Source organism: Belonocnema kinseyi, chromosome 6 (genome assembly GCF_010883055.1).
Source record: "Belonocnema kinseyi isolate 2016_QV_RU_SX_M_011 chromosome 6, B_treatae_v1, whole genome shotgun sequence".
NCBI classification, from domain to species: Eukaryota; Metazoa; Arthropoda; class Insecta; order Hymenoptera; family Cynipidae; genus Belonocnema; species Belonocnema kinseyi.
In genome coordinates this window covers 36,600,197-36,625,103 of record NC_046662.1, presented here as the reverse complement: position 1 = coordinate 36,625,103, position 24,907 = coordinate 36,600,197, and the positions used below count along the sequence as shown (strand labels likewise).

General features: G+C 26.6%; 1 protein-coding gene across 1 annotated transcript in view; it reads left to right on the top strand.

Moving 5' to 3' along the window:
- The window catches only part of LOC117175659 (ubiquitin carboxyl-terminal hydrolase calypso), a 33,314-nt gene that overhangs the window by 7,643 nt on the left and 764 nt on the right, over positions 1 to 24,907 (top strand). The window contains exons 3-7 of the mRNA XM_033365381.1: positions 3,520 to 4,256; positions 4,354 to 4,487; positions 16,533 to 16,637; positions 19,064 to 19,380; positions 21,000 to 21,148. Of these exons, the coding sequence (XP_033221272.1) occupies positions 3,520 to 4,256; positions 4,354 to 4,487; positions 16,533 to 16,637; positions 19,064 to 19,380; positions 21,000 to 21,148 (1,442 nt within the window). The remainder of the gene's footprint in view (positions 1 to 3,519; positions 4,257 to 4,353; positions 4,488 to 16,532; positions 16,638 to 19,063; positions 19,381 to 20,999; positions 21,149 to 24,907) is intronic.

Below are 24,907 nucleotides of genomic sequence, written 5' to 3'. Positions count from 1 at the left end.
CGTAAAAATTAATATTTTTTTATGATAAACGCACCTTTTTTGTCAAAAAATAATCTTTAATTAATCTTTTTTTTTAATTAAACTTTTTTTTTCAAATTACAATCTGTTCTGTTCGAAATATCGACTGTTACATTTTTTAATTAAGAGTTCATCTTTCCTTGTTGAAAATACCACTACTCTGTTGAAAGTTGAATTACTTTGTTAAAAATCTCACTTTTTTGTTGAAGATTTATTCGGAATCAGTTTACAATTTTAGAATTTTTCGATTCTAACGTTAAAAATTAAACTGTTGTAATTAGAATTTCTTATTAGTTAAACAAATGTAAGCGTTCGATTGAAACTTTATAAAATATTTTCCATTTTAAAATAATATACTCATAATTAAAAGCTTCTATTAAATTTCAAATATTATCTCAGTCTTAAATAGTCAATTTTTAAACCATTTAATTTGAATTTTTTTAATTAAGAAACATAACAATTACTTAATATGTAGAAATATCTGACTGTTTATTTAAAATCAGCCATTTATTATTAAAAATTAAAAATAAAATATAAATTTTTGGCAGATTTCGAACCAAAAATTTAGATGCTTTTTAAGAATTTCGAAAAGCTTTAAGAAAAAACTTCCAATGAAAATTGAAAATGATTATTTCTATAATTTAATTTTAATTGAATATTCAGAAACATTTAGAAAGATTTACAATATCATCAAAAATGAATGTGAACGATTTTAAGGATTTTTTTTTATTTGGCCGAATTTAGAAAAACAATTGAGGGAAAATTTTAGGAAAAATTCGAATCATTTTAAAGGATGTTTAGAAGTTCTGAAAAAATGTAAAAAATAATTTAAAATTTGAAAAAATTTAAAACAACATGTAGATGTTTCAAGCTTTTGAAATAAAATTTCGAAGCATTTTAAGGATTTTAAAACTATTTAAAGTAAACATTATTTAACTTATAATTTACGAAGTGTTCAGTTTATAAAAAAATTTAATCGTTCAATTTTTAATGTTTCTATCTTAAAATTGCTTTAAATGATAAAGTTTTGAAGAGTTAAATTCATTGACTGATTCTTCAATTTTAGAGCATTGAGAATGATAACGTGGATTTATATTTTTGGAACTGAATCTGAATCTTCGAACTCTACAATTTATAAAAGTTTAAAATGTTTAATTTGGCAGTCTAACTGCATTTAATTAAAAATTGTTCAGTTGAGAAGTATTAGTACCTTCCATTTCACACGTCTAAATTATGTTGTTTTTAAATATAACATTTTTTAATTAAAATACTTTTAAACTTCAATTTTAAAAGTTTACAATGCAATAGTTCCACTTTGAGTGCCTTCATTTGCAGCTTAGTTTTTATTACTTCAAAAGAACATTTTTTTAGCTATTGGGAATGGTTAAACTGGGATACGCCACCTGTCGACGAAAATTTGAACTAGAAAGAATAGGTACGATTTTAAAGATGCATTTTAATTTGTGCACTCAAATGTTTATTATGATAGCATTCAGTTCAAAATGCGCATTTCCGTTTAATAATGATTTTAAACATTTAATTGTTCTTTAAGATTTAAAAAGCTAATAATAATTAATATTACCAGAGGATTCGAAATAAGTTCGCAATTTTAGAATTTCCAGTTTCTAACGTTAAAAATTATGTAAACTATTTCAATTGGAAACTCTTATTAGTTAAACAAATGTAAACGCCGGATTAAAACGTTATAAACTGTTTTCAATTTTTAAATAATCTTAAAATAATATATTCATAATTAAAAGCTTTTATTAAATTTCACATATTATTTTAGTCTACAATATTCAATTTTTAAACCATTCAAATGTAAATTTTTAAATTAAAAACATAAGAATTACTTAACATTTAGAAATATCTCACTGTTTATTTAAAATCAGTAATTATACTTTAACATTGAAAACTAAATTTTGAACGTCAGATTGTAATGGTTCTATTAAAAAAATTTAATTTGTAATTCAAATTATTGATCTTTGATTTATAAATAACAATTTTACACATATTATTCTATAATTAAATTCAAGGAAGTTGAAGAAATGTTTAGAAGTTTAAAAAAAATTCAATTTAAAGTTTGACATGATTTGAAATAATTTAAACGAAGTGTCTGCGTGTATCGACAAAATCCGGCGATTAGTAACAAAATTTCGGTTTAAATAGGCTACGGCATAATTTAAATAAAAATATAGATTTTGGCAGATTTCGTACAAAAAGTTTAAAAGATTTTTAAGAATTTTGAATGGCTTCAGAGGACTAAAAAACATTTCCCATGAAAATTAATAATGATTTTTGTTCTGAAAAGATAAATTTGAGTGATTATTCAAAAAGATTTACAAAATTATTAAAAATGAATGTGGAAGATTTTAAGGAAATTTGTTTAATTCGGCAGAAATAAAAAAAAAATTTTTTAATTTGATTCATTTTAAAGGATGTTTAGAAGTTCTGAAATAATTTCGAAAATAGTAAAAAAATTGAAAACAAAAATGTAAACAACATGCAGATGTGTCAAGATTTTCAAATAAAGTTCGGAAGCAATTTAAGGATTTTTTAGCCATTGAAAATATAAATAATTTAAACTTTAATTTAAGAAGTGTTCAGTTTATAAAAAAATGTAATCGTTCAATTTTTAATTTTTCTGGCTTAAAATTGCTTTAAATTATATCATTAAATTTTTTTTTAAATTAATTGATTGATTCTTCAATTAAGACTTTATAAAATAGAAAATGATAACGTGGATCTATATTTTGAGAACTGAATCTGAATCTTTGAACTTTAAAATTTATTAAATTTTTTATTTGGCTGATTAACTGCATTTAATTAAAAACCGTTCGGCTTAAAAGTTTTAGTAACTTCTATTTTATGTGTAAATTATTGAGAATTTGAATCAGATTTGAATACAAAATTATTGAAATAAACAACTTTTAAATTTCAATTTGAAAAGTTTGAAATTCAAGAGTTCCACTTTGAGTGTTTTCTTTTCTTTGGATTAAAACGGCCACCCTAAATCGTCTATTATTCGTATACTTCGCATAATCTGGATAAAATTGGTCGCTATATATATTAATGAAAGTTTATTTAAACTTCAATTCTTTGCAACTTACATGAAATAGTGAAAAAATTGTTGTTGTTTTGTTTTGTTTAAACCTATTTGACAAAAATGTGTTTTTTTCACAGCATAAGATGGAAATTCTATCTAAAACTATTTTATTTTTTATGAAGATTTGTTTTTATTATTCAATCATTGTTTTATACTTCACAAAACTATCTTAAAAACACTTTTATGCCAAAGTTAATGTACAACTTTAAAATTGTACCTACTCTTTCTAGTTCGAGTTTTCGACACCAGGTGGCAAAATGGTAGACCACCATTACCAATAAAGATCAATTTTTTAAATTTAATTGACCTTGAAACATGTTTGCGAACCGGGAAATGATGGGATTTTTGTTCTTTGATTAAAACGGCCACCGTGTTACATTTTTAAATTCTTTCAGGTCGTTCCAAACAGTTGTGCAACTCACGCTCTACTTTCGGTACTATTAAATTGTCCAAATATCCATTTGGGCACGACACTATCGCGCCTAAAAATGCACACATCTGGTATGTGTCCCGAAAATAAGGGCTGGGCAATCGGCAACACTCCAGAATTGGCTTGCGCCCACAATTCTCACGCAATGCCTCAGGCCAAGAGACGTCAAGATAAAAACACGGGTGTATCGACCGGCCGATTTACGGGTGAAGCTTTTCACTTTGTCAGTTATGTCCCCATAAATGGCAGATTGTTCGAATTGGATGGGTTGAAACCATATCCACAGGATCATGGTCCATGGAAAGAGAACGAAGAATGGACGGAACAATTTAGGCGAGTGATAACCGACAGATTAGGAATGGCAACTGGAGAACAACTTCAAGATATACGATTCAATCTAATGGCAGTTGTTCCCGATCGCAGACTTGCGATTTCTCACAAGCTGACGATGCTGAAAACTAATAGGCAAATTGTGCTTGAAGCTTTGCAACAGCTTGTCAAATTGAGCCATCCAGATGGCGATAAAAGTTCCAATCTTTCGGAAAAGATGGACAAGAGTGAAAAGAAACTCAAACTGGAGGAAGAAGTTGCTAGTAATAAAAGTGAAATCGAAACTTCTATTCCTACTATTAGTGTGGAGCACTGTAATAACTCCGGGACTGATAATGAAGAAATTATCCCGAGTACAAAAAGAGAATCAAGGTATAAATTGTATTTATGTTTTATTTAAAATAATAAACAGTGAATTATTTACTTTGGAACTGAAATACTGATATTTTTGTTATTAATTTTTGTACAGCGGGATGGAGAAAGTAGTTATGTGTGCTTTAGATTATGCGACTCCTCTTCAAATACAAACTTCGCCAGCTCACAGTTCTTCCAGTACGGACACCTCATCCGAAATTGGATCGGCTTTTAACTCGCCTACTCAAGGTAAGAAATATACCAATTTTTAGTTGCAAAGTCTATTCAGTCATTTTTTGTTCAGTTCATGTCTTAACTTAGAATAAGACTTTAATATTTAAGAATTACAAGCTTTTTAATTATTTTTAAAGTTAAACTGTAGTTCTGGTATTACAAATTAAATAATAATTAATTTTACGTGATGGTTCAGAATCTGTTTAAAATTAAAAAATGTACAAATTTAAACTAAAAAAAAATGAGCAGTAAAAATTGTCAAGATAGTTAAATTTTCAACTAAAATGACGGATCTTCAAAAAAAAAACAAGGATTTTTTAACAAAGTTGGTAAATTGTCAACCATGAAGTTGATTTTTGAATTAAAAAAATGTAATAATTGATACTTTAACTAAAAAAGATTTTTATTTTACATGAAAAACAGTGAATATCAATCAAAAAATACGACTCTACTACAAAATAGTTTTTAATACAATAGTTAAATTTTTAACTAAAGTAATTAAAACTTCAAACAAAAGAATCAATAGCAGTAGAATTTTCAATCAAAATTAAAAAAAAATTAAACAAACAACAATTAAATTCTACCAAAACGATGAACTTTCAGCGTAATAGTTGAATCCTCAACCTAAACAAATTAATTTTCAACCAAATAATTTTATTTTCAACTAAAAAAGATCATTTTTCAACAACGAAAAAACAACCATTTTTCAACAACGAAAAAAACAACCATTTTTCAACATAATAGCTGAATTTTTAACCAAAGAGATACATTTTGAACTGGCTGCGTTCTCCGACATACTGCGTACTCCCGATTTGAAGGAGTGTAATTTGAAATCAAAAAGTGTTTAATCGAAAATTAGCTTTATTTTCTAATCAAAATTTCTGATTTTTTAACCTTACATTGTAAACGTATTATTACGAAAAAAAGGAGACCCCACTCCCATGCTGAATTTGGAAAATTTGGACGCATAGTTTCGAATTTAGTTAGTTGGCATCGTTCGTAGCGCCTCTTGCGGAAATGCTTTGAAATATAAGTTTTCCAAAAGGTACTATTTCTAATTATAAGCGTTCCAAATTGTACTTTTTTCGATTAAATTTTTGAAATTGGCTTGTATCATGTATAATGTAAAGCTTATAAAATGAAACAATTTTATTTTAAATATAAGAATCACGATTTCAATTATTTAAGATTCTAAGCAAAATTCGAAAATAGAATAGGTACAAAACGTTAAAAATGAAAAATTTTCCAAACGCAATTTTGAAAATTCGATGATTTAAAATCAAAAGGAATTAAAACTGTATTATTTCTAATTTAAACCGTTTCAATTTAAAAATGTTCAGACTACAATTTTTTTTAATGGACAATTTTATTAGAAAGGAGTTGGAATTTTATCATTTCTAATTCAAAGCGTTTAAATTTGAGCAATATTATTTGGAATTAAAGAATCTCGAATTTAATAGTTTAATCTCGAATCGAAATAGGTTAATAGTTTAAATTTCGAGAATATGACAAGTTTAAAACTTTAAACATGAAATGCTTTCAGATTAAAATTTGGAAAATTCGCAACAATTTTCTTCTGAAGATTATCCTTTTAGTTATAAATGTTATTCTTTGGTTGAAAATTTAATAATTTTCTTAAAACGACATCCATTTTGATTGCAAATTTCTTACGGCTCTTATCTTAATGATTTTGTTTTAGAAAGTGAACTGCAATCTACTTTGGATGGAAATTTAACTAATTTTTTAAAAGTTTTGTTTTTGTTTAATTCATCTGTTTTAGAATAAATTCCGTCCTTTTTAAATAAAAATTCAACTTTTCGGTTGAAAATTCCTCTTTTTTTGAAAGTTTGTCTTTTTGATTTTGAAATTCACCTGCTTTAACAGAAATGACTTCTTTTTTGGATAAAAATGCAACTGTTTGGTTGAAAATTCACAAATTTGGTTAAAAAGTCATAATATTTTGTAAAAAATGTACTTTTGTTTAAAATTTATATTTTGGAGTAGAAAAATGAACTGAAATATTTTCTGGATGAAAGTTTCACTTATAAAAAAATTGGTCTTTTTTTTATTACAAATTCATCTGTTTTAATACAAAATTAAATTATTTTTTTTCTAATAAAAATGAAACTATTGAGAGAATTGAACCATTTTTTTTTAATTCATCCCTTTCGGTTAAAAAACTAGTATTTTTGGATTAAAAATTCAATTTCTTTCGTAGAAACTTATTTCTTTTTTGTTAAAAAAATCAAATTTCAATCTTGCAGAGCGAACTGGAATCTTTTTGGGATGAAAACTCAACTTATTGTTTTGTAATTAAAAATTCTTCTGCTTTAAGATAAATTTAATCTTTTTTGCTAAAAATGCAACTATTTGGTTAAAAATTCGTCTACTTTGATGGAAAATTGATTATTTTTTCGTATAAACTTATTTCATGTTTAGAAATTTATATGTTGATTGTAAAAATTCAACTGAAATCTCTTTCAACAGAAAATTCAACTATTTTTTTGTTAATTTGTCTTTTTGATTTAAAACTTGATCAGTTTTAGAAGAAGCTTAATTTTGTTAAATGTAAATGCATCATTTTGGTTTAAAATCATTCTTCTATGCTTGAGCATTCAAATAATTTGTTTAAAGGATTTGGTTGAATCACTTTGTTAAGAAATCACTTTTTTTGTTTATGATTCATATTTTTAGTTGAAAAGTCTTCTGTTTGGTTCAAATTTTAATTATTTTGACGAAAGTAATCCTTTTGGATTGGAAATTAAACTAATTGGGTAAAAGTTAAACTACATTGTTAAAACTTTTTTTGAACGCTTATGTCTTTGTTTGATAATTTAACTGTTTAGTCGAAAATACTTGTTGTTTTGTTTAAAATCCATTTTTTAACAGAAAATATAACTTTTCTGTTTTTTTAAGATCGATCTTTTTTAGTTGAAAATTCGCCTTTTGTGGTAAAACAATAATTTTTTTGTTTTATATTTAATTTTTGTTGTGTAGAAATGAATCAGTTTCGTGGAAAATTAATTTTTTGCTGAAGTCATATTTTTTGTTTGAAAATTCAATTTTTGTAGAGAAAATTTATCTTCTGGCTTGAGGGTTCAATAATTTAGATAAACTTTTATTTCTTATTCGATTGAAATATAAACTATGACACTTTTTCGAAAGGAATTTGTTGTTTTAGGTTGAATATTCAAATATTATGTTAAAAATTGAATTCTTTGATTGAAAATTCAAGTATTTTGTTAAAAAGTCATCTTTTACAGTAGAAAAGACATTTTTTTTGTTTGAAGTAAATTAATATATTTGAAAATTGTAAATTCGTATATGAAATACTGTTTTATTCCGTTTATAAAATATTCTATGTTAACAGTTTTACAAGATTAAAATGCTAGTATTTGAATATTAATGATTTGAAATAAAAAATTATTCAAGGAAAAGTCAGATAATTTTGAAAATGTTCTTGGTTTCATATTTTTCCACAAGAGGCGCTACGAACGATGCAAACTAATCAAATCTGAATTCACGCGTCCAAGTTTTCCGGGAGTGGGGTCTCCTTATACTGCTTCGTGCATATTATAAATGAACGTCAATGATTATTTAAACTACTATTCTTTAGTCTATAAACAATCAAAAATTCTTATTTATCACAGGCTTCACTGTCATTCACCTCTTTCCCCCCTCTTCTCGTTTTTTTACTTAATTTCGAACTGATTTCATAGAACCCAATAAGAAAATCCAAATATTTTTGGGTAAAAGTTAATTATTTTTGGGTAAAAATACAACTGTATTGTTTAAAATTCATCTTTTTGTTGAAAAATATATTATTTGTTCAAAATTCATATTTTCAGTTTAAAAATTCCCGTTAAAAAAAACGTTTTTTGACTAAAAATTTAACAATTTGGATGAAATTTACTTTCCTTCTTGTCTCCAAAAACTTTTTTGGTTGAAAATTCCTTATCAGGGCATTATAAACTGTTAAAGAATGTAACAGACAATACAGATTAATTTAACTACATTTACTCTGGATATATAATATAATTTGTATTCATCTTATACAGAAATGAAAAACCGCTGAAAATTGTTTCATATTTGTTACTAAATCATATTGTTGTAAACATTAAAAATTAAAAAAAAAATTTTACTTGAATTTAGTTTATTTTTTTGGAGTTTAAAATGCCTTGATAAGAACTAAATATGGTAACCACTTTAATTTTATTTAAAAGAATTTTATTCCACTGTTTTTGAGAAAAATCACTTTGTCTCTCCAGCTTTTAGAGAATTTTGGCCTGTGAAGCCTGTTATCTATCGATACAGTTGAAAAATGTTATTTTTTTTGCTTCTTGCAGGGTGTTCAGAGACTCGGTAAATCCGGGAATTTTTTGCACCTTTAAAAATGCGGGAAAATGTCAGAAATTCGTGAGCAGATCCGGGAAATCTGTGGTAATAAAATTAAATAAAAAATTAACAATAATACGCTATACTATAAATTATAATGCTATAATGATAAAATTTTAGACTATTAACAGTCAAGTACTGCCAAATATTGAAAAAATTCCTTTCGTTAATTAAAAAAATTTTCTTGCAAAGGTTAAAAATTGAATATTTAGACTGAAGCAAAATTTGAAGGTAAAATTCAAAATTGAATAATAGGGTGTAATTATGAATCTGTTAATTTGAAATTATTTTAAAGTTGAAAGTAGTTTAGAAAAGTCCCATTGGACGTTTACATTTGTATAACTTTTTAATTGAAACAGTTAAATTTTTATTGTTTAAATCTGTAAATTGTTTAATTTTGAACAGATTCAGAATCGTTTTGTAAAATGAATTTTCCGGTTGTTGCGGGCTTAAAAAATTTTCTGTCATTCCCAGGTCCAGCGACCATCATGTTTTAAAATGATTAGTTTTAGGGTAAAAAATTCAAAATTCAAAAAGGTCGAATGAATGCATTTATCTAATCAATTTTTGTCATGTATTTATGAATATCAAAGTTTTTATTTGTTCTGGCCCATTTTAAATTAGAAGTTTCTTTCTTCAAATTTTACTTCTGATTCATGTTACTGTTTATTTGAGTAATTTTTATACTATTTTTAAACAACGCATGTAAGGTGGAATTTTGTTCAATAATTTATTTTTAAAACTTTTCCTAAACCAGTAATCTGGGTAAAATCGGGCTGATCCTGATAAATAAATATTAATTTTTAAACTATTCTAGTATCGTTTAGTACATTTAAAAATAATATTGAGTTGCGAAATCCGGGAATTTGAAAAAGAAATTTCGCAAGACCGTTGAAACATGTGTTTCTTGTAATTTGGAATATTTTAGGCTCTGAACATTTCTTCCTCAATGAAATGATACTACTTGAAATTGTACTTTGTACAAAACTGTTCCGTGGCACAGACTTTTTTTTCAGCACAAAATATTAAATTATTCGGACACATCATTCGCATAGATTCGATATTCGCATTCTTCCCGCTATTCGAATAACACAAATAATAATGAGAAAGTGAACTTGGATCAGCAATTTTGCCTACCATCTGACAAAGACTTTTTTTCAGTCTTACATTTTCAGTTTTTACTTCCTCGAAATCAGAATTTAACTCCGAATTCTCATTTTTAATTTTCTTGCAAAGAGAATACGTTTGCGTGTCGCATATTTTCGACACTTCATTAAACGCAGTGTATGACGGACAAGAAAATTCCCCGACGCTCGCAGTTTTTGCTTCACAGATGTAATATTTCGTGCAGTCGGTATTATTTGCAAGACGTACTCCTGAAAAACAAGGAATGATGTCCACTGTGTCTGGATTGAATTTGTCTTTTAAAAACTCGTATTTCGCCATCGTGAGATATTGTTTATTACCGAGATTATTCTTTATGGAAATTATACTTGAACTAGGTTTGGATTCATTGATCAATTGAATGAAAAGACTTTTATCAGTCGATTCTACTTCACTTTTCGAAGTTGTAGTTTCCAATTGTTCATACTTTGTTGAATCCCTTCTTCTTTTGGTTTCTTTATTGCTTAAACTTGCATGTTCATTCTCAAAATTATTTCTAATTATATAATTTGTCACGAAGTGATTATGTAAAGCATCTTCTGCGTTGGTTTTATATGTTGTAGGATATTCAGTTTTAATTCCAGATTTTAATTCAGAATTTGTTACTAAGAAAGTTTCATCAGAGAGGATATTTAGACTTTGATGTATCAGCAATTTGTCGATGATTCTATCAAGCCAAGTCACACTGCTTATAAGAAGAGTCTTGTTTTCAAATCGAGGGAAAGAATCCTTTTCGCTGGATTCATCATCTACCGAATTTTCACTTTTTTTCTTGATAAAATCGTTGCTTTCATTTTGGGTTGCATAATTCGATAAAGGCTCATCGTTCAATGAGTATGGCGTCGTTTCTTCAGTAGGTTCTCCATCGGTTGACGAATCAAGGAAGTGTGAAGAATCGACCATTTCGCTTAGATTCAAAGGATCTGAATTAATGTCAAGATACACTTTAGTCACTTCAGCAGCTTCATGTTTCTTTCTAACTACAGTGGATTCAGTGTAAATCGAGTTGCAAGACCAAGTTTCACTTGGAAGAACACACGTTTGTACATACGATTCAAATACCTGCATAAAGGAAATAATTATGTAGATTTTTCTCATATTATAACAGGGTGGCCGCAGATCAGGAAAAAGTCAGGTCTATACCTGTTTCTGAATTTTCTTGAGTTCTTTTGAAATATTTTAGGGTATTTAAAAATTTCCACAAAATTTTGGATATATTTCAATAATTTGAATAAGTTGCAAAGGAATTTAAAGATTTTAGGATGTATAAAAATCCCAAGGAATTTTGAAGAGCTTTATCAAGTTGTAAGGGATTTAAAATATTTTAGGGTATTTTAAGAGATTTCAAAAGATTTTGAAGGATTTTAAATATTTTAGGAAATTTAAAAAGTTTCTAAGCAATTTTCAATTGATTTCAAAGGATATTGAAAGGTTTGAAAGATTGTTGGGGGTTTTAAAAGATTTAACTCATTTAAAGGGATTGCAGAGGAATTCAAATCTTTTATGGTATTTTGAAAACTTTCAAGGAATTTTCAACAGCTTTAAAAAAGTTCAGGCGATTTCAAAATGTTTCCACGGATTTCACAATATTTCGAAGGATTTGAAATATTTTAGGGTAATTTAAAAGATTCTAAAGCATTTTTAAGAGATTAAAAATGTTCAAGAAATGTCCACGGATCTTAATAACTTTAAGGGGTTTACAAATTTATACGGAATTTATAAGATTTCTAAAATTTAATTAATTTTCAGGAATTTTAAAAGCTCTCAAGGTATTTTAATAAAATTTCCAGGATTTAAGAAAATATCATTAGATTTCAGTCTTCGTTCACAAGAAGTGAGGGCTTTTGTAGATTTTCAATTAAAGATTAGATTTTAAGGGCATGTGACACAGCTAAATACCTATATTACCGACCACACTTTTTCAGTTCACTGGATGGTTTTTTGAACCTAAAAACTTTTTTTGTAAATAAAATTTTGAGCTGAAATTTTGGGAAATGTATTATGGTAGAGTACAATAAAGTATGTTTGGGTACTGCATTTTCGTAGGAATTTCACTGAAAATTATTTCATCTTTTTTCTAAACCTCAAAATTTTTTGAACGTTCGAACTTTTTTTATACATAAAATATCGGTCTCAAACTTTGAGAAATGCAAGAGCCGAAAGAAAACTACGTTTAAGTACAAAGCTTAATAATAAAAGATGTAAAAACAATATATTTAAACAATCAATTCCAACGGCATCAGCCGGTAACGTTGTACACGAAAATACGAGACCTGGCGGCCACTAGACGAGGCTCTAGAGAGTTCGTATTTTCTTGTACAACGTTACCGGCTGATACCGTTGGAATTGCTTGTTCAATTTTTTTTTTACATACTTTATTATTAAGCTTTGTACTTTAACGTAGTTTTCTTTCGGCTCTTGCATTTCTCAAAGTTTGAGACCGATCTTTTATGTATAAAAAAAGTTCGAACGTTCAAAACATGTCGAGGTTCAGAAAAAAGATTAAATAATTTTCAGTAAAGTTCCTGCCAAAAGGCAGTACCTAAATGTACTTTATTGTAGTCTAATATATTTTAAAAAGTTTCAGCTCAATATTTTATTTACAAAAAAAGTTCTTAGGTCCAAAAAAATATTCAGTGAGCTGATAAAGTGAGGTCGGTAATATAGGTATTTGGCTGTGTCACATGCCCTTAAGATTAAAATTTATTTAAAGAGTTTCAAATATTCTTTGCAATTTATTTTTATTAATTTGGAATTATTTTAAATTCACTAAAATGTACTCAATCCAATGGGGGTTTGTATATTTTTAAAGTTATTTTTAGACATTTTTTATGCTTCGACATTTCTTCAAGTACTTTTTAATTGTTTTCAATTCATATACATTTTTTGGAATGTAACTTGAATTATTTTAAAGTCTAATGAATTTATTGAAATGAGTTATTTTTACATTCTCATCAGAGAAGGTATTAGATTTGTGTAAAGTTGGACCCCCCCCCCCCAGTTTTTGTCAAATGTCCACGTTTTGAAACCCCCTGAATCCAAAAATAGGTTCTTACGAAAGTGTCTTTCTGTCTGTCTACCTGTCTGTGAGCACGATAAATTTTGAACAAAACATTATATCAGATTGGCCTCTGGTATACTCTTTTAGTGTCCTAAACTAAAGGTCAAGTTCGTTAGCTAACCATTTTGGATAAAAATTCAAAAAGTGGGCACATTTTGAACATTGTTGAGACCACTTTTTTCAAAATTAAAAAATTCTCTGTACGGTTATTCATAGTATTCAAAAATTCGAACAATTTATCCTAATGACTTTTTTCATAAAACTAAAAATTACTAGAGTTAAAGTATTTACAAGATTCCAAAAAACACACGAAAATGAACCTTTCAAGCCAAATAACGGACGATATGAAAAAAGGCAGGAGAAGAAAAAGTTGATTTCTAAATGCTCTACAAGATTCTCATAACAACTTTTTGAATTTGCTTGAAAACTCAAAAATTGACATTTTTTTCATGCAACAATTTCACAGTATTTCAAGGATTCTCAAATATATAAATGAATTAAAAAAAAAACATATATATACATAATTTAGAAGTTAAAAAACGGTAAGACTGCTCAGTAGACCTATGTGTAAAGTTTAAGTCATAAAAAATCATTGGAAATGAGCAAATCCAGTTTATGGAAAAACGGCAAATTTGCAATAAAATGTTTAATAACAAAATTTTGTTTAAAGAATGCGCATTTTTTTAAAACGGAACAATAATTAATTAAAAAGTCTATGCACAAAGATCGAGCGCAAAGCGCGAGAACCAACAGTCACGCGCCTTAGGCGCGTTCAAACTTGCGAGCGAAGGGAGTCGCGCGCAGATTTTTTTTTAATAGGTCACTCACAATTTTTATGTAAATTAGTCTTTGACATTCCTGAGAAGAGTATATTAAAAATATATACATTTAAATTTAAATTTGCTGTATTCCATTTATAAAATATTCTATATTGAATGTGTTATGAAATTAGAATATCAATGGTCAAGGGAAATAAAAAATGAGTCTAGGAAAAAGTCCGGGAATTTTGTAAACAATGTTTTGCGGCCACTCTGTCTGACTTGGAATTTAAGTGATTTTCAACTCTTCGTAAATTAAGTTGTGCTTACCAATCCTTCAGTGCATTTGTATGGCACCCAAACGTATCCACCTCCTGGTAAATTGACACAATTATAAAACATAAAACAGTTTGTAGGGTGAGGTTTCCGTGATTCTGGGCATTTCGAAGCGGTTGCACTTACAAGAACGAACATGAAAAAATAAAAGGGAATTTCAGGTCGAAACATTGTGCCGTTGACGATAGCTAATAACGAACTGAAGCATTTAGTTCTGCTAATTTTCTTTATGTACTTTTCTCAAGTCTTGAAGACGGCATTTCTATTTACACCAGTTAAGTATTTCATTATTGACACTTATTTACAGTTATCTTAGCCTCTTTCTAAAGGAGAGCATTTTGGCTGAAAAGCTTTCACTCATCAGGTGTTAGGGAAAGCTTGCACATTATTTCATTTTATTAAAAAACAAACACGCGCGCTGTGCGGGTGATTATTTTTTTCCTGTTTTGTTGTCTTGTGAGGCTGGCCCATTAAAGTGCTTTAACATCACGGTTAAAGCATATCGTATTGTGCCTTTTTTTATTTTTAAAACCTCGTCCTTGCTGCTAAAGTATCATGGAAGTCCTTTAAGCTGAGTATATGTATCGCCAGACAACTTCACTTCACTGGGTATAGGCCTGCGAAAGTTTTTCTTTTACTAAGGTGGGCTAAGAATCACCGTATGAATTTAATCACAACCAGTGATAACTCGCAGCTGCATTCAGCTGTATTAGAAGTTCATACTTGCATTTGCCTGGAAGTGTGGCCAGGGAAGAGGAAAACTACAGAAAACTACATCCGAGTTCAGCGAATACACAATCCGGTTGTACTTCGCAGCTGGTCACCCATCCAAGTGCTATCCGCACTGAAAATGGTTTGACATTTAGACTCTTTGTTAGTTGCGTCGAGCTTTTCTTAAATAAAATATAGAATAATATTACGACAAAGTTTGTTAATATCATAGTATCTATTTATCTAATATAATATAAATGAAAAGCAAGGACAATATTTTTTAAATACGAGTACCAGTTTCCAACAAAAATACTAACACGATCCAAAATTGTTAACAGATTTTAAATCAATGATTTTTTGTTTAGAAAAATAAATTTTCGATTTAAAATGCGAAAATAAGCTAAAATTGTTAAAAAGTTTTAAATCTTATTCAGAATATATTATTTTTAATTAAAAATATCAATTTCCGACCACAAACACTAACACAATCCGAAATTATGCAAGTTGATAAATTTTAGTATTTTGAACAAGAATTATTGGATTTAAATCTAATGATTCTTTTTCTAAAATTACAAATCACACTAATGTTACCTAACGTTATTGAAAATTGTATATATTCTTTGAATTCTAATAATATTGATTAAAAATACCAATTATTTTTGACCAAAAACAATAAAATGACAGACAAGTGTTGAGAAAAACTAATTTTATTATCGTAGAAGGCTGTGAATTTTGCTTAAAACATAAAGTTAGTTTCCCATTTCATACTTTTTTATTTTGTTTTATACACTTTTAAATGCGAACTTTACACATTTAATTTATTATTACATAAATTAATAATTAAAAAATTGTATGGCAATATTTTTTTATTTTTAAATTGTTGATACTATTTACGCTATTTTTTATTTCTGAAGGGAGTCCGAAGCCTAAAAGTAGTATTTAAATTGATGCAAAGTTTAGTAAATTGAAATTTGATGTCTTTTTAAAATTAGCCAATTTTCAAATGAGAAGAATTTCAAACTAAACACTTTTAAAATAGAGGTTATTAAAAAAAATAATTTTATTTTCAGGCTAATTAACGTAGATAAATAGTTAAAAATTTAATAATTTTCAGTTTTGAATTGAAACTCTTTTTAATTTGTTTTTAATTTTTTACGCATTGAATTTATAAAATTGTGAGCTTATTAATTTTAAAATATTCAGTTAATAATGTCTATTTGGAATATCTTATAAATGATTTTTAAAAATATTTCCTTTAAATCCTTTTGAAGTAACGTTTTTTAACACTTTATTTTCAATTAACACTTGTAAACGTTCTGGGAAAATTTTTTCGGTTTTCATTTAGATAATTAAACTAGGTAAGAACCTATTTTTTGTTATATTTCTTGTATGGATGACATAATCGATGAAATCAATTAAAACCATTATTTTATTGAGGAGATATTTTTATGAAAATGTTTATAATAATATTAAATTACTTAACAGTTATATGAACAAATTAATAAATTATCTAACATTCTTTTTAAAATCGTAAGATTTTGAACTATACTTGATTTAAAATTAAATGTTGTAACTGTCTGTAAAATGGTTGCAAAAAATACATATCGATGAACTGAAACTATTTCTTTTTTTTAGCTTGGGGCTGGAACTCTGGGCAGAGCAGTCCAACTTCCACAAAGGATTTTAAGAAGTTTGTTGTAATTCGTGTTGCTGGCGATGAAAAAAACGAAGCAGGCTTGAGTAAGTACTTTTGTTAATGGACATTTACAATAATTATCTATTTTAAGAATACCATTTTTATGTACAATATATATATATGCGTAGAGAAAAAATTAATAAAAAAATGTCGAAAGATAACTTTTTATTACTAAAGTGTTATTGTAGGTATTCCATGATCTATTTGATAAAAAAATTCATTTCTAGTTAGTAATATTCAGCAGCTTAAATATTTGGAATCTTTATAATTAATTACAGTTCCAAACTTGTAGCTTTAAAAAAAAGATAATTTTTTAAAATAATTTTATATTGTACAGTAATTTAATATATATTTGATACTGCCTATGCATATAGCATTGATTATATCTTCAAAATAAAAAAATGTATAACTCCTTTACTCTGAAACATTGTACATAAAAATATTGTTTAATATTTTGTCTACACAAAATATAATTTTATGAAACAAAATATTAAAAACCGGAGATCAAATATTTCGTATACCAAATAGACGAAACACACAATTAAATTATTATTCTGATTCAAATACTGGCAGGATACGCCCGTTCATGTTTCTGGGTTTTTATTTATTTACAATAAACATATTTTTTTAAACACATTTATAAATATAACGTTTAAAATTTGTTTGAATCAATAATTAATAATTGTAGCTTTAAAGCTTTTTAAATAAAAAATAAAAAAACCATATGAGAGATATTGAATTAAAAACATTCCAAATCAAACAGTTTTATATTAGGTAAAATTTTGAAAAAAGGGACCATATTTGGAATTGAATAAAAAGAAATTGACCTTGTATCATTTCATAATAAAAACATTTAAAATGAAATAATTAGAAATTTAAATTGTATGCAAATTAAAATTTTTGAATTAAAATCTCTCAAAATTGAAAAATTGCAGACTAAAATTTTGAAAAAATGTCAATTTTCTTAGAATTGAGTGGAAATTCAATCGCTTTAAATTCTAACCGTTCAATGTTGAATAATTTGATTTGGAATTAAAGAATCACGAAACTGAATGATTTTAGATTAAAGATTTGAATATATGACAATATTATAAAAGGTTAAAATTGGAGTATTTTCATATTAGAATTTAAAAAATTCGATCATTTTAAATTCAAAGAAACTAAGATTGTATTATTTCTAATTCAAAATGTTATCAAAACTGAATAATTACAACAAAAAACTTTTTAATTTAAATCATTTTCAATTCGTAGCGAATAAAGTTAGACATTTGAAAATTTAAAACTAAATTAAGCGTTTCAAAGTCGAAGCTTGAGAAATTCTAGAAATTTAAATAGTTATTACGTACAAAAATTGTAATTTAACATTAAAATTGATAGGACAAATTTTTCTTATTTCAGAAAATAAATTCACCGTCATTTTTACAGCTGAAAATGGAAAAAATGTTTAATTATATACCTTTAAAATTGAATTATTTAGAAAAAACGTGCAAAATAAAAACTAATTTGAAATGGAAAATATTAAAAATAAAAAAATATTATACTGCGGAACGTTCTGAATTAAACGAATTCAAACTCCATGTTAGACTAAAAAATTTTAATTACTAAGAATTGTGATATTAAACGTTTTTTATACTCAACCTCTCAAAAATTTAGTTAATTAATTTAATTTAATTAATTTCATTTAAATTTAATTCAAAAATTTAAATCGTTTCAAAATTAACAATTTTACAACTGTTAATTATACTTTTTTAAATTTAACCATTTCTATTTTAATTTTAAAACTTATGAATGGAAAAAGTGAAAATTGTACAACTATCAAGTGTTTCAATTTGAAAAAATATTTTTAGAAATTTCAACTGAGTATCAAGGTTTTTAATACGAAATGTTGAAAGATGTAATGGTTAAATTGTCTTGACATTTTTAATATTTGAACTTGAAACTACAACATTGTGATGTTTTAAATTAGAAACCTGCGAAAATTAAAAAATTTTAAACTAAATATTTTTGAATTTAAGCGTGCGAGCAAAAATACACAAAAAAATAATTAATTTTAATTTATGAACACGTATAGTGTCTTAATTATTAATTAAATTAGTTTAATAATTTTACATACATTAGTATTTTTAATTAATGAAAATTCCTAGCGTTCCTAATTTAAGAAATATCTAAATGTTCGAAAAATGCATATCTAAAAAAGTCATATTACAAGTTTAAAACTTGTAGAAAAAATGTAAAAATCTCCTTCATTCAAAAGAACTTATAACTCTAAGTTTTGTAGTTTACTAAATTGGAAAATATTTCAAATATTTTTAAACACAATTTGCTTCGGAATGTATATTTTTAAAGTCATTAAAGTTTAAGTTTTAAGTGGCGGAGAAAAAACAAATATTCTTCTTAAAAGTAAATTTAAAATAAATGAAGATCCAGTTTTTTGTTTTTTTTCTTCTAAATTTTTATTTCCAACGAATAGGTCGCTCCTTGGGTAGTATCAACATTAATGGAAAAAGATTAGTCTCTGACAGTGGACATTTACACAAGAAAGTGTGCCTATCCGGAGAAGTTAGGATACCACATGCAAGAGTCAAAACTAGTAATGGAGACACAGTGACCGAGGAAAAGAAAGTTGAAAAAATTGACCCGAAATTGTGCTCCAAGTATCCAGAACTTTTCGAACCACACACTTTTGCTCCCAAAGATCTTCTGGCATTGCTTAAAAACCTGGAGCATGAGATTTCCATTTGCGAGACTAGTTTAAAAGATGAAAATGATAAAAGAAATAAATACAAGGTAGAGTCTTTTCTATTATCTAAAATATTTTTGGAAATATGGCAATATTAGGGGACATCTAAAAACTATGTTACCAATTTTGCATCATTTTTATACCCTCGTTGCTAATCTTAGCCCCCCCCCCCCCAATCAACGACACCGTTGATCTCAACGAAATCTATATCAACCGTTTCCTCAACGAAAGATTTATTATTTCATATTTTATGTATGGATAAATTTTCACTTAAAAAAGTGAATTTAAAACCCTGAATTTTTGATAAAATTGTTCATTTTCCGCGAAGTAGGTACTTTTTCAAATGAATAGTTTAATTTGTAACAAATAATTGCATTTTTGACCCAAATATTTTCTGAAAAACAATTGAATTTTCAAGCCGAAAAGACGAATTTTTAGTTCAGTTTTTGACCGAAAATATGAATTCTCAACGAAACCTGCAGTACATTATATTTCAACAAAGGTTTTTTAAAATTTGAATTAAAAAACCGTTAATTCAACTAAAGAAGGCAATTTTTTAACAAAATAATTGAATCCTCAACAAAATGTATGAATTTTCAACCAAATAATTGTGTTTTTAAATAGAAAAGATGATTTTTCAATTAAAAATGTAATTCTTCGACCAATAATAAAATAGGCTTAATTTTATGTTAAAAAAATGGATTAAATTTTTCACTCTAAGGATGAATTTTCAACTAAAATGTTGAATCTTCACAACGAAAATTTATTTGTAACAAAGCAGTGCATCTTAGAGCCAAGCTGTTAATTTTTTGATCCAATTAGATGAGGTTTTAACAAAGTAGTTGCATTTTCAAAAAAAAGTAAATTTTCAAACAAATAGTAGTTTTTAACCAAAACGAAAAGTCGAGAAAAAGGCGAAATTCCTTGAAAACGTGAGAAAAATAGATATTCTTTAAAAATCAGAAAAGAGGGGAATATGGGAAAGGTTGTGAAGTCTGAAACATGAAAGGAATTTTCAAATTTACCAAGTTATTATTGAATTATTATCATTGTTCCATTTTTAAACCGAAAATGTGAATTCTCAACGAAACCTGTAATACTTCGTATTCCAACAAAAAATATTTTAATTTGAAATAAAACACGATTTAATTCAATCAAAGAAGACCAGTTTTTAACAAAATAGTGGAATCCTCAACAAAATACATCAACTTCAACCAAATAATTGAATTTTCACATAGAAAAGATCATGTTTCAATTAGAAATATAAATTTTCCAGCAATAATGGAAAAGGTTTATCGTCAGTAAAAAAATGGATTTAATTTTCCACTCTAAGGATGAATTTTCAACTAAAATTATGAATCTTTACAACGAAAATTTATTTTTAATAAAGCAGTACAACTTTCAACGAACCAAAACAAAAATTTAAACGAAAAAATCGAGAAAGAAGCGAAATTTCTTGAAAACATCAGAAATACAAATATTCTTTAAAAACCGGAAAATTAACATTACGTCCACTGCCCCCCACCCCTAACCTTCTACCGACCGTAGTTTTTGGCTCTTAAGAAATTGATAACTCAGTTTATGGAAGATCCCTTAGGAACATTTTTCTGTTTGCTTGATTTAATCTTAAATTTTGATTTTATTTGTAAAAAATTTATCTTTTCAGATTGATGATTGCAGAAGGACGCACAATTATGACGAATTTATTTGCACCTTTCTTTCCATGTTGGCCCAGCAGGGAAAACTTGCTGAACTCGTTCAACAACATTTAACTTTAAAGAAGCACACATCTGTATCCGTAAATAGAGTTCACAGGTATTACATCAAATATATCTTAAATTTTAAAATTAAATCCACATACCATAGAATCCCTTTTAATAAGAAAAATCATAGAAAACTTCACGCGAGTTGAAAAACATTTGTGCTTTTTAATACTCTTACGGTTAAATAAAAACTTTCAAATTACTCAGTAAATGATTAAAAATGTGATATGTTTTATGTTACTGTTTTTCACTGTAAATTAGTATTTTCGAACAAAAAATTTAATCTGAAATCATAAAGTTTCGAAGGATTAAAATTTTCAAAAATGTTCGACTGTGTTAATTTTTTTCACCGTAAATCTGCATTTTTAAATCGAGTTCCCAATTTTCAACATTTTTAGGTTGTCTTAGCACGTTAAACCGACATTTTTTGTTATTAGATATCAAAGATGACAAACTTTGTAATTATTCTATTTTTTCGGGTTAATTAGCTTTTTTTTTACCGGAAATAGACATTTTTAAACAAAACTCATTAGATTTTGAAGGTTCACAATTTTTTAACAGTGTTAGGTCACTCTGGCGTTTTACATCGTAAGTTGTATTTTCAAACCAAAATTATTATAATTTGAACAAGATTAGAAATATTTTAACGAATTTTCATTGTGCTAGTGCTTATTGTTGGAAATTCGTTTTTTGTTTTTAAATTTGATTTTAAACAATATTTACAATTTTGTGTTATGTTGTGTTAATTATTAGTATTTTAAATAAAAAAATATTAGATGTCAAGGAATATTTATAATTTCTCAACAAATTAAGAGTAAACCAAATAAATAAATAAATGAATATTAACATATTTATAAAAAATGCATTAGATTTTCAAAAAGATTCATAATTTATTAACAACTATGAGTTGCGTTGGGGTTTTACATAGGAAATAGGTATTTTTAAAGGAAAATCATTTCAATTTGAACAAGATTTACAATTTATCAACAAATTCTAGACTATGTTGGCGTTTCTCGTCAAAGAATTGTATTTTTTAGTAAAAATAATTAGATTAAAAAAAAGATCAAATTTTGTTGTACAATTCTATGTTGAGCTGGCTATTTTCAATTAAATTGAAAGAAGATTTTAATTTTTTGAACAATTTAAGGTTATTTTAACGGGATTTCATGTAGTCAGTTATTTTAAACAAAAGTAATTAAATCTTAATAAAGTTTTTCAATTTGGAACAATTAATTTTTTCGTAACGTTAGTGTTTTTCGTCGGTAAAGAACTAATGATTGGGATTTTAAAAAAGTTATATTTCAATGAATAGTTATAATTTTCAATAAGTTTAGGATATTTAATGAGTTTAATATGACATCGGTATTTTTTCAAGAAAAATAATAAATCCAATGATTTTTGTTTGAAATAATAAAGCTTGCAAGCTTGGGCAATTTTTGATATTTTAGTGTTTTTTGTTGTAAATTTATATTTTTATTTGAAGTTCATTAGATTTCAAAGAAGGTTTATAATTTTTCACAACTTTTAGCTACATTAGGGTTTTTAATCGATAATTGATATTTTTCAATAAAAATCATTATAATTTGAACAAGATTTAGAATCATTCAACAATTTTGGATTGTGTTAATATTTTTCGCCTGAAAAAATTTAATTTTTAACCATTAAAAATATAGGAAATTCGCCAATTTATATTGTAACTGTCGCAAAATTCAACTTTAAATTTTCTTCGATTTTTAGCAATTTAAAAGTTAACTTTAGGAAAATAGTGCAAATTAAAAATCCCAGTTTGTATTGCTGAACTCTCCCTTTGAAAACTCAAGAAAAAACCATTTTTTTTTAAAAAACAAGTGCTAAAATTATAATAATTGCATAATTTTACATGCGAATTTAATAAATAAACATTTCAATCCATAAAAAATGTATATTGTCTATTTATTGCAAAAAATACTGTAAAAAACAAAAATGTGTTAATATTTATTTTATTTATTTCAGTAGCTGTTTAAAGCTTGTTTATCTATTAATAAATATTACAACTTTTTTGTGCCATCGACTTTGTAAATTAAAATTCCAAAATAAGTAGTTATTTCATGATAAAAAAATCTGGAAGATATTAAGAAATTTTTTTAAGAAAACTGAATTATTTCAAAAGCCACTTAGAACTTTTGAAAATATTCGAAAATAATTTAAATCGCGAGAAGATTTCAAAAAATTTAAAAACAAAATGTAGAGTTTTTGTGATTTCGAAAAAGAATTTTTTTTTATTTTGAAATATTTCAAGATTCCTGGGATACGTAAAAAAATTTTTTTTACTGAAACAATTGTTTTAAGAGAAAATCGAAGAAGATTCCAAAAGATTCTCTGAATTTCGAATAAGAAGGTGAAAGATTTTAACCTTTAGAGGACGGGAAAATTTCCGTTCAAATCGAGTTTTCATTTGACCAAAAATGTATGCATAATTTCGACAGAAAACTCATTTCAAGTTCCCGACCTGACAGGTGGTACGATGTATCGACCACCCCCGTCCGCAATGTAAAGGCCAATATAAAAAGAAACTTTATGATATTTCAGCGTTATAGTTTGGCATGCCCATGTTTTTTGATGCGCTGAGTACGAAAAAAATAGTGAAAGAAATCCTGAAGGCACCCTTGACCTTGAAAATCACCATTTCAAGGTCATTTTTTATATATTAGCGTTATGTTTGGCATACCCATGTGATACATTTATTTATTTGTTGCTATTTTTGGGGCAAAGTTGGTGCATACATGTTTTTATGTGCCTAGTACTAAAAAAATAGTGGCAAAAATCTTGACATCATTCTTGACTTCAGAATGACGATCTTTTTCCTACCAAAAGTGCAATGAACTCTAACTACATCCATGAAGATGTACAATAGCTTCTTCAGTTCCTGTTATCTAAAATGAAGGGGAACGATGCCTTTCTGAAAGAGAGTTTTCAAAAAAAAAAAAAAAAAAACTAGTAGCTCTATCGAATTTTATAGAAGAAATACTTTAACTTTCGCTCTTAGCGTGACCCAGAACGGACGACGTGGAATGACGTTTATCAAGGTCAAAAAGTCTCCAGGATGTTTCTCACTATTTTCCCCTTATTCAACGCACCAAATTTTTCTTGAAAACATCAAATAGTTAGTGTGCATTGGGTGGTACAAGTTTTAAAAAGATACAAAAATAATTTAAAACTTGAAAAGGTTTTAAAAATGCAACATTCAAAGCTATTCAAGAATCTTAAAAGATTTCAAGAAAAAAATATTTTCTTAAAATTTCTGGGAACAATTAAAATAATTGTTCATTTTGGAAAATTCATTTTTAAAGAAACTTTTAAAAGTTTTGGTTAATGATTCAATCATGTACTTCTGTAAAAACTCGTCTTTTTGGGCCGAACTCAACTTTTTTTTTATTTGAAATAAAATCTTTTTTGGATAAAATATCAAGAATTACATTTTTCGTTTAGAATTAATATTTCTTGGTTGAAAATGTAATTTTTTAATTTACAATTAATGTATTTTATTGATGGTTCGTCTTTCTTTGGCAGAAAATTAATCTTCTTGGTAGAAAAAGTGAATATCTTTTGCTTAAAAATGCAACTAGTCGAGGATTTAACTATTTCGTTAAAAATTCGTCATTTTTATGGGTTCAAATGTTTTTGATTTAAAATGAAATTATTTTTTCGTTGAAAATTCAAGTTTTTTGTTCAAGATTAACCTTTTTGTTGAAATTTTGATTTCACGTATCTGAAATCTTTAGAAATTTTTATTTTTATTAAAAATGGTAACAAATTTTCGGGTTGAAATAAA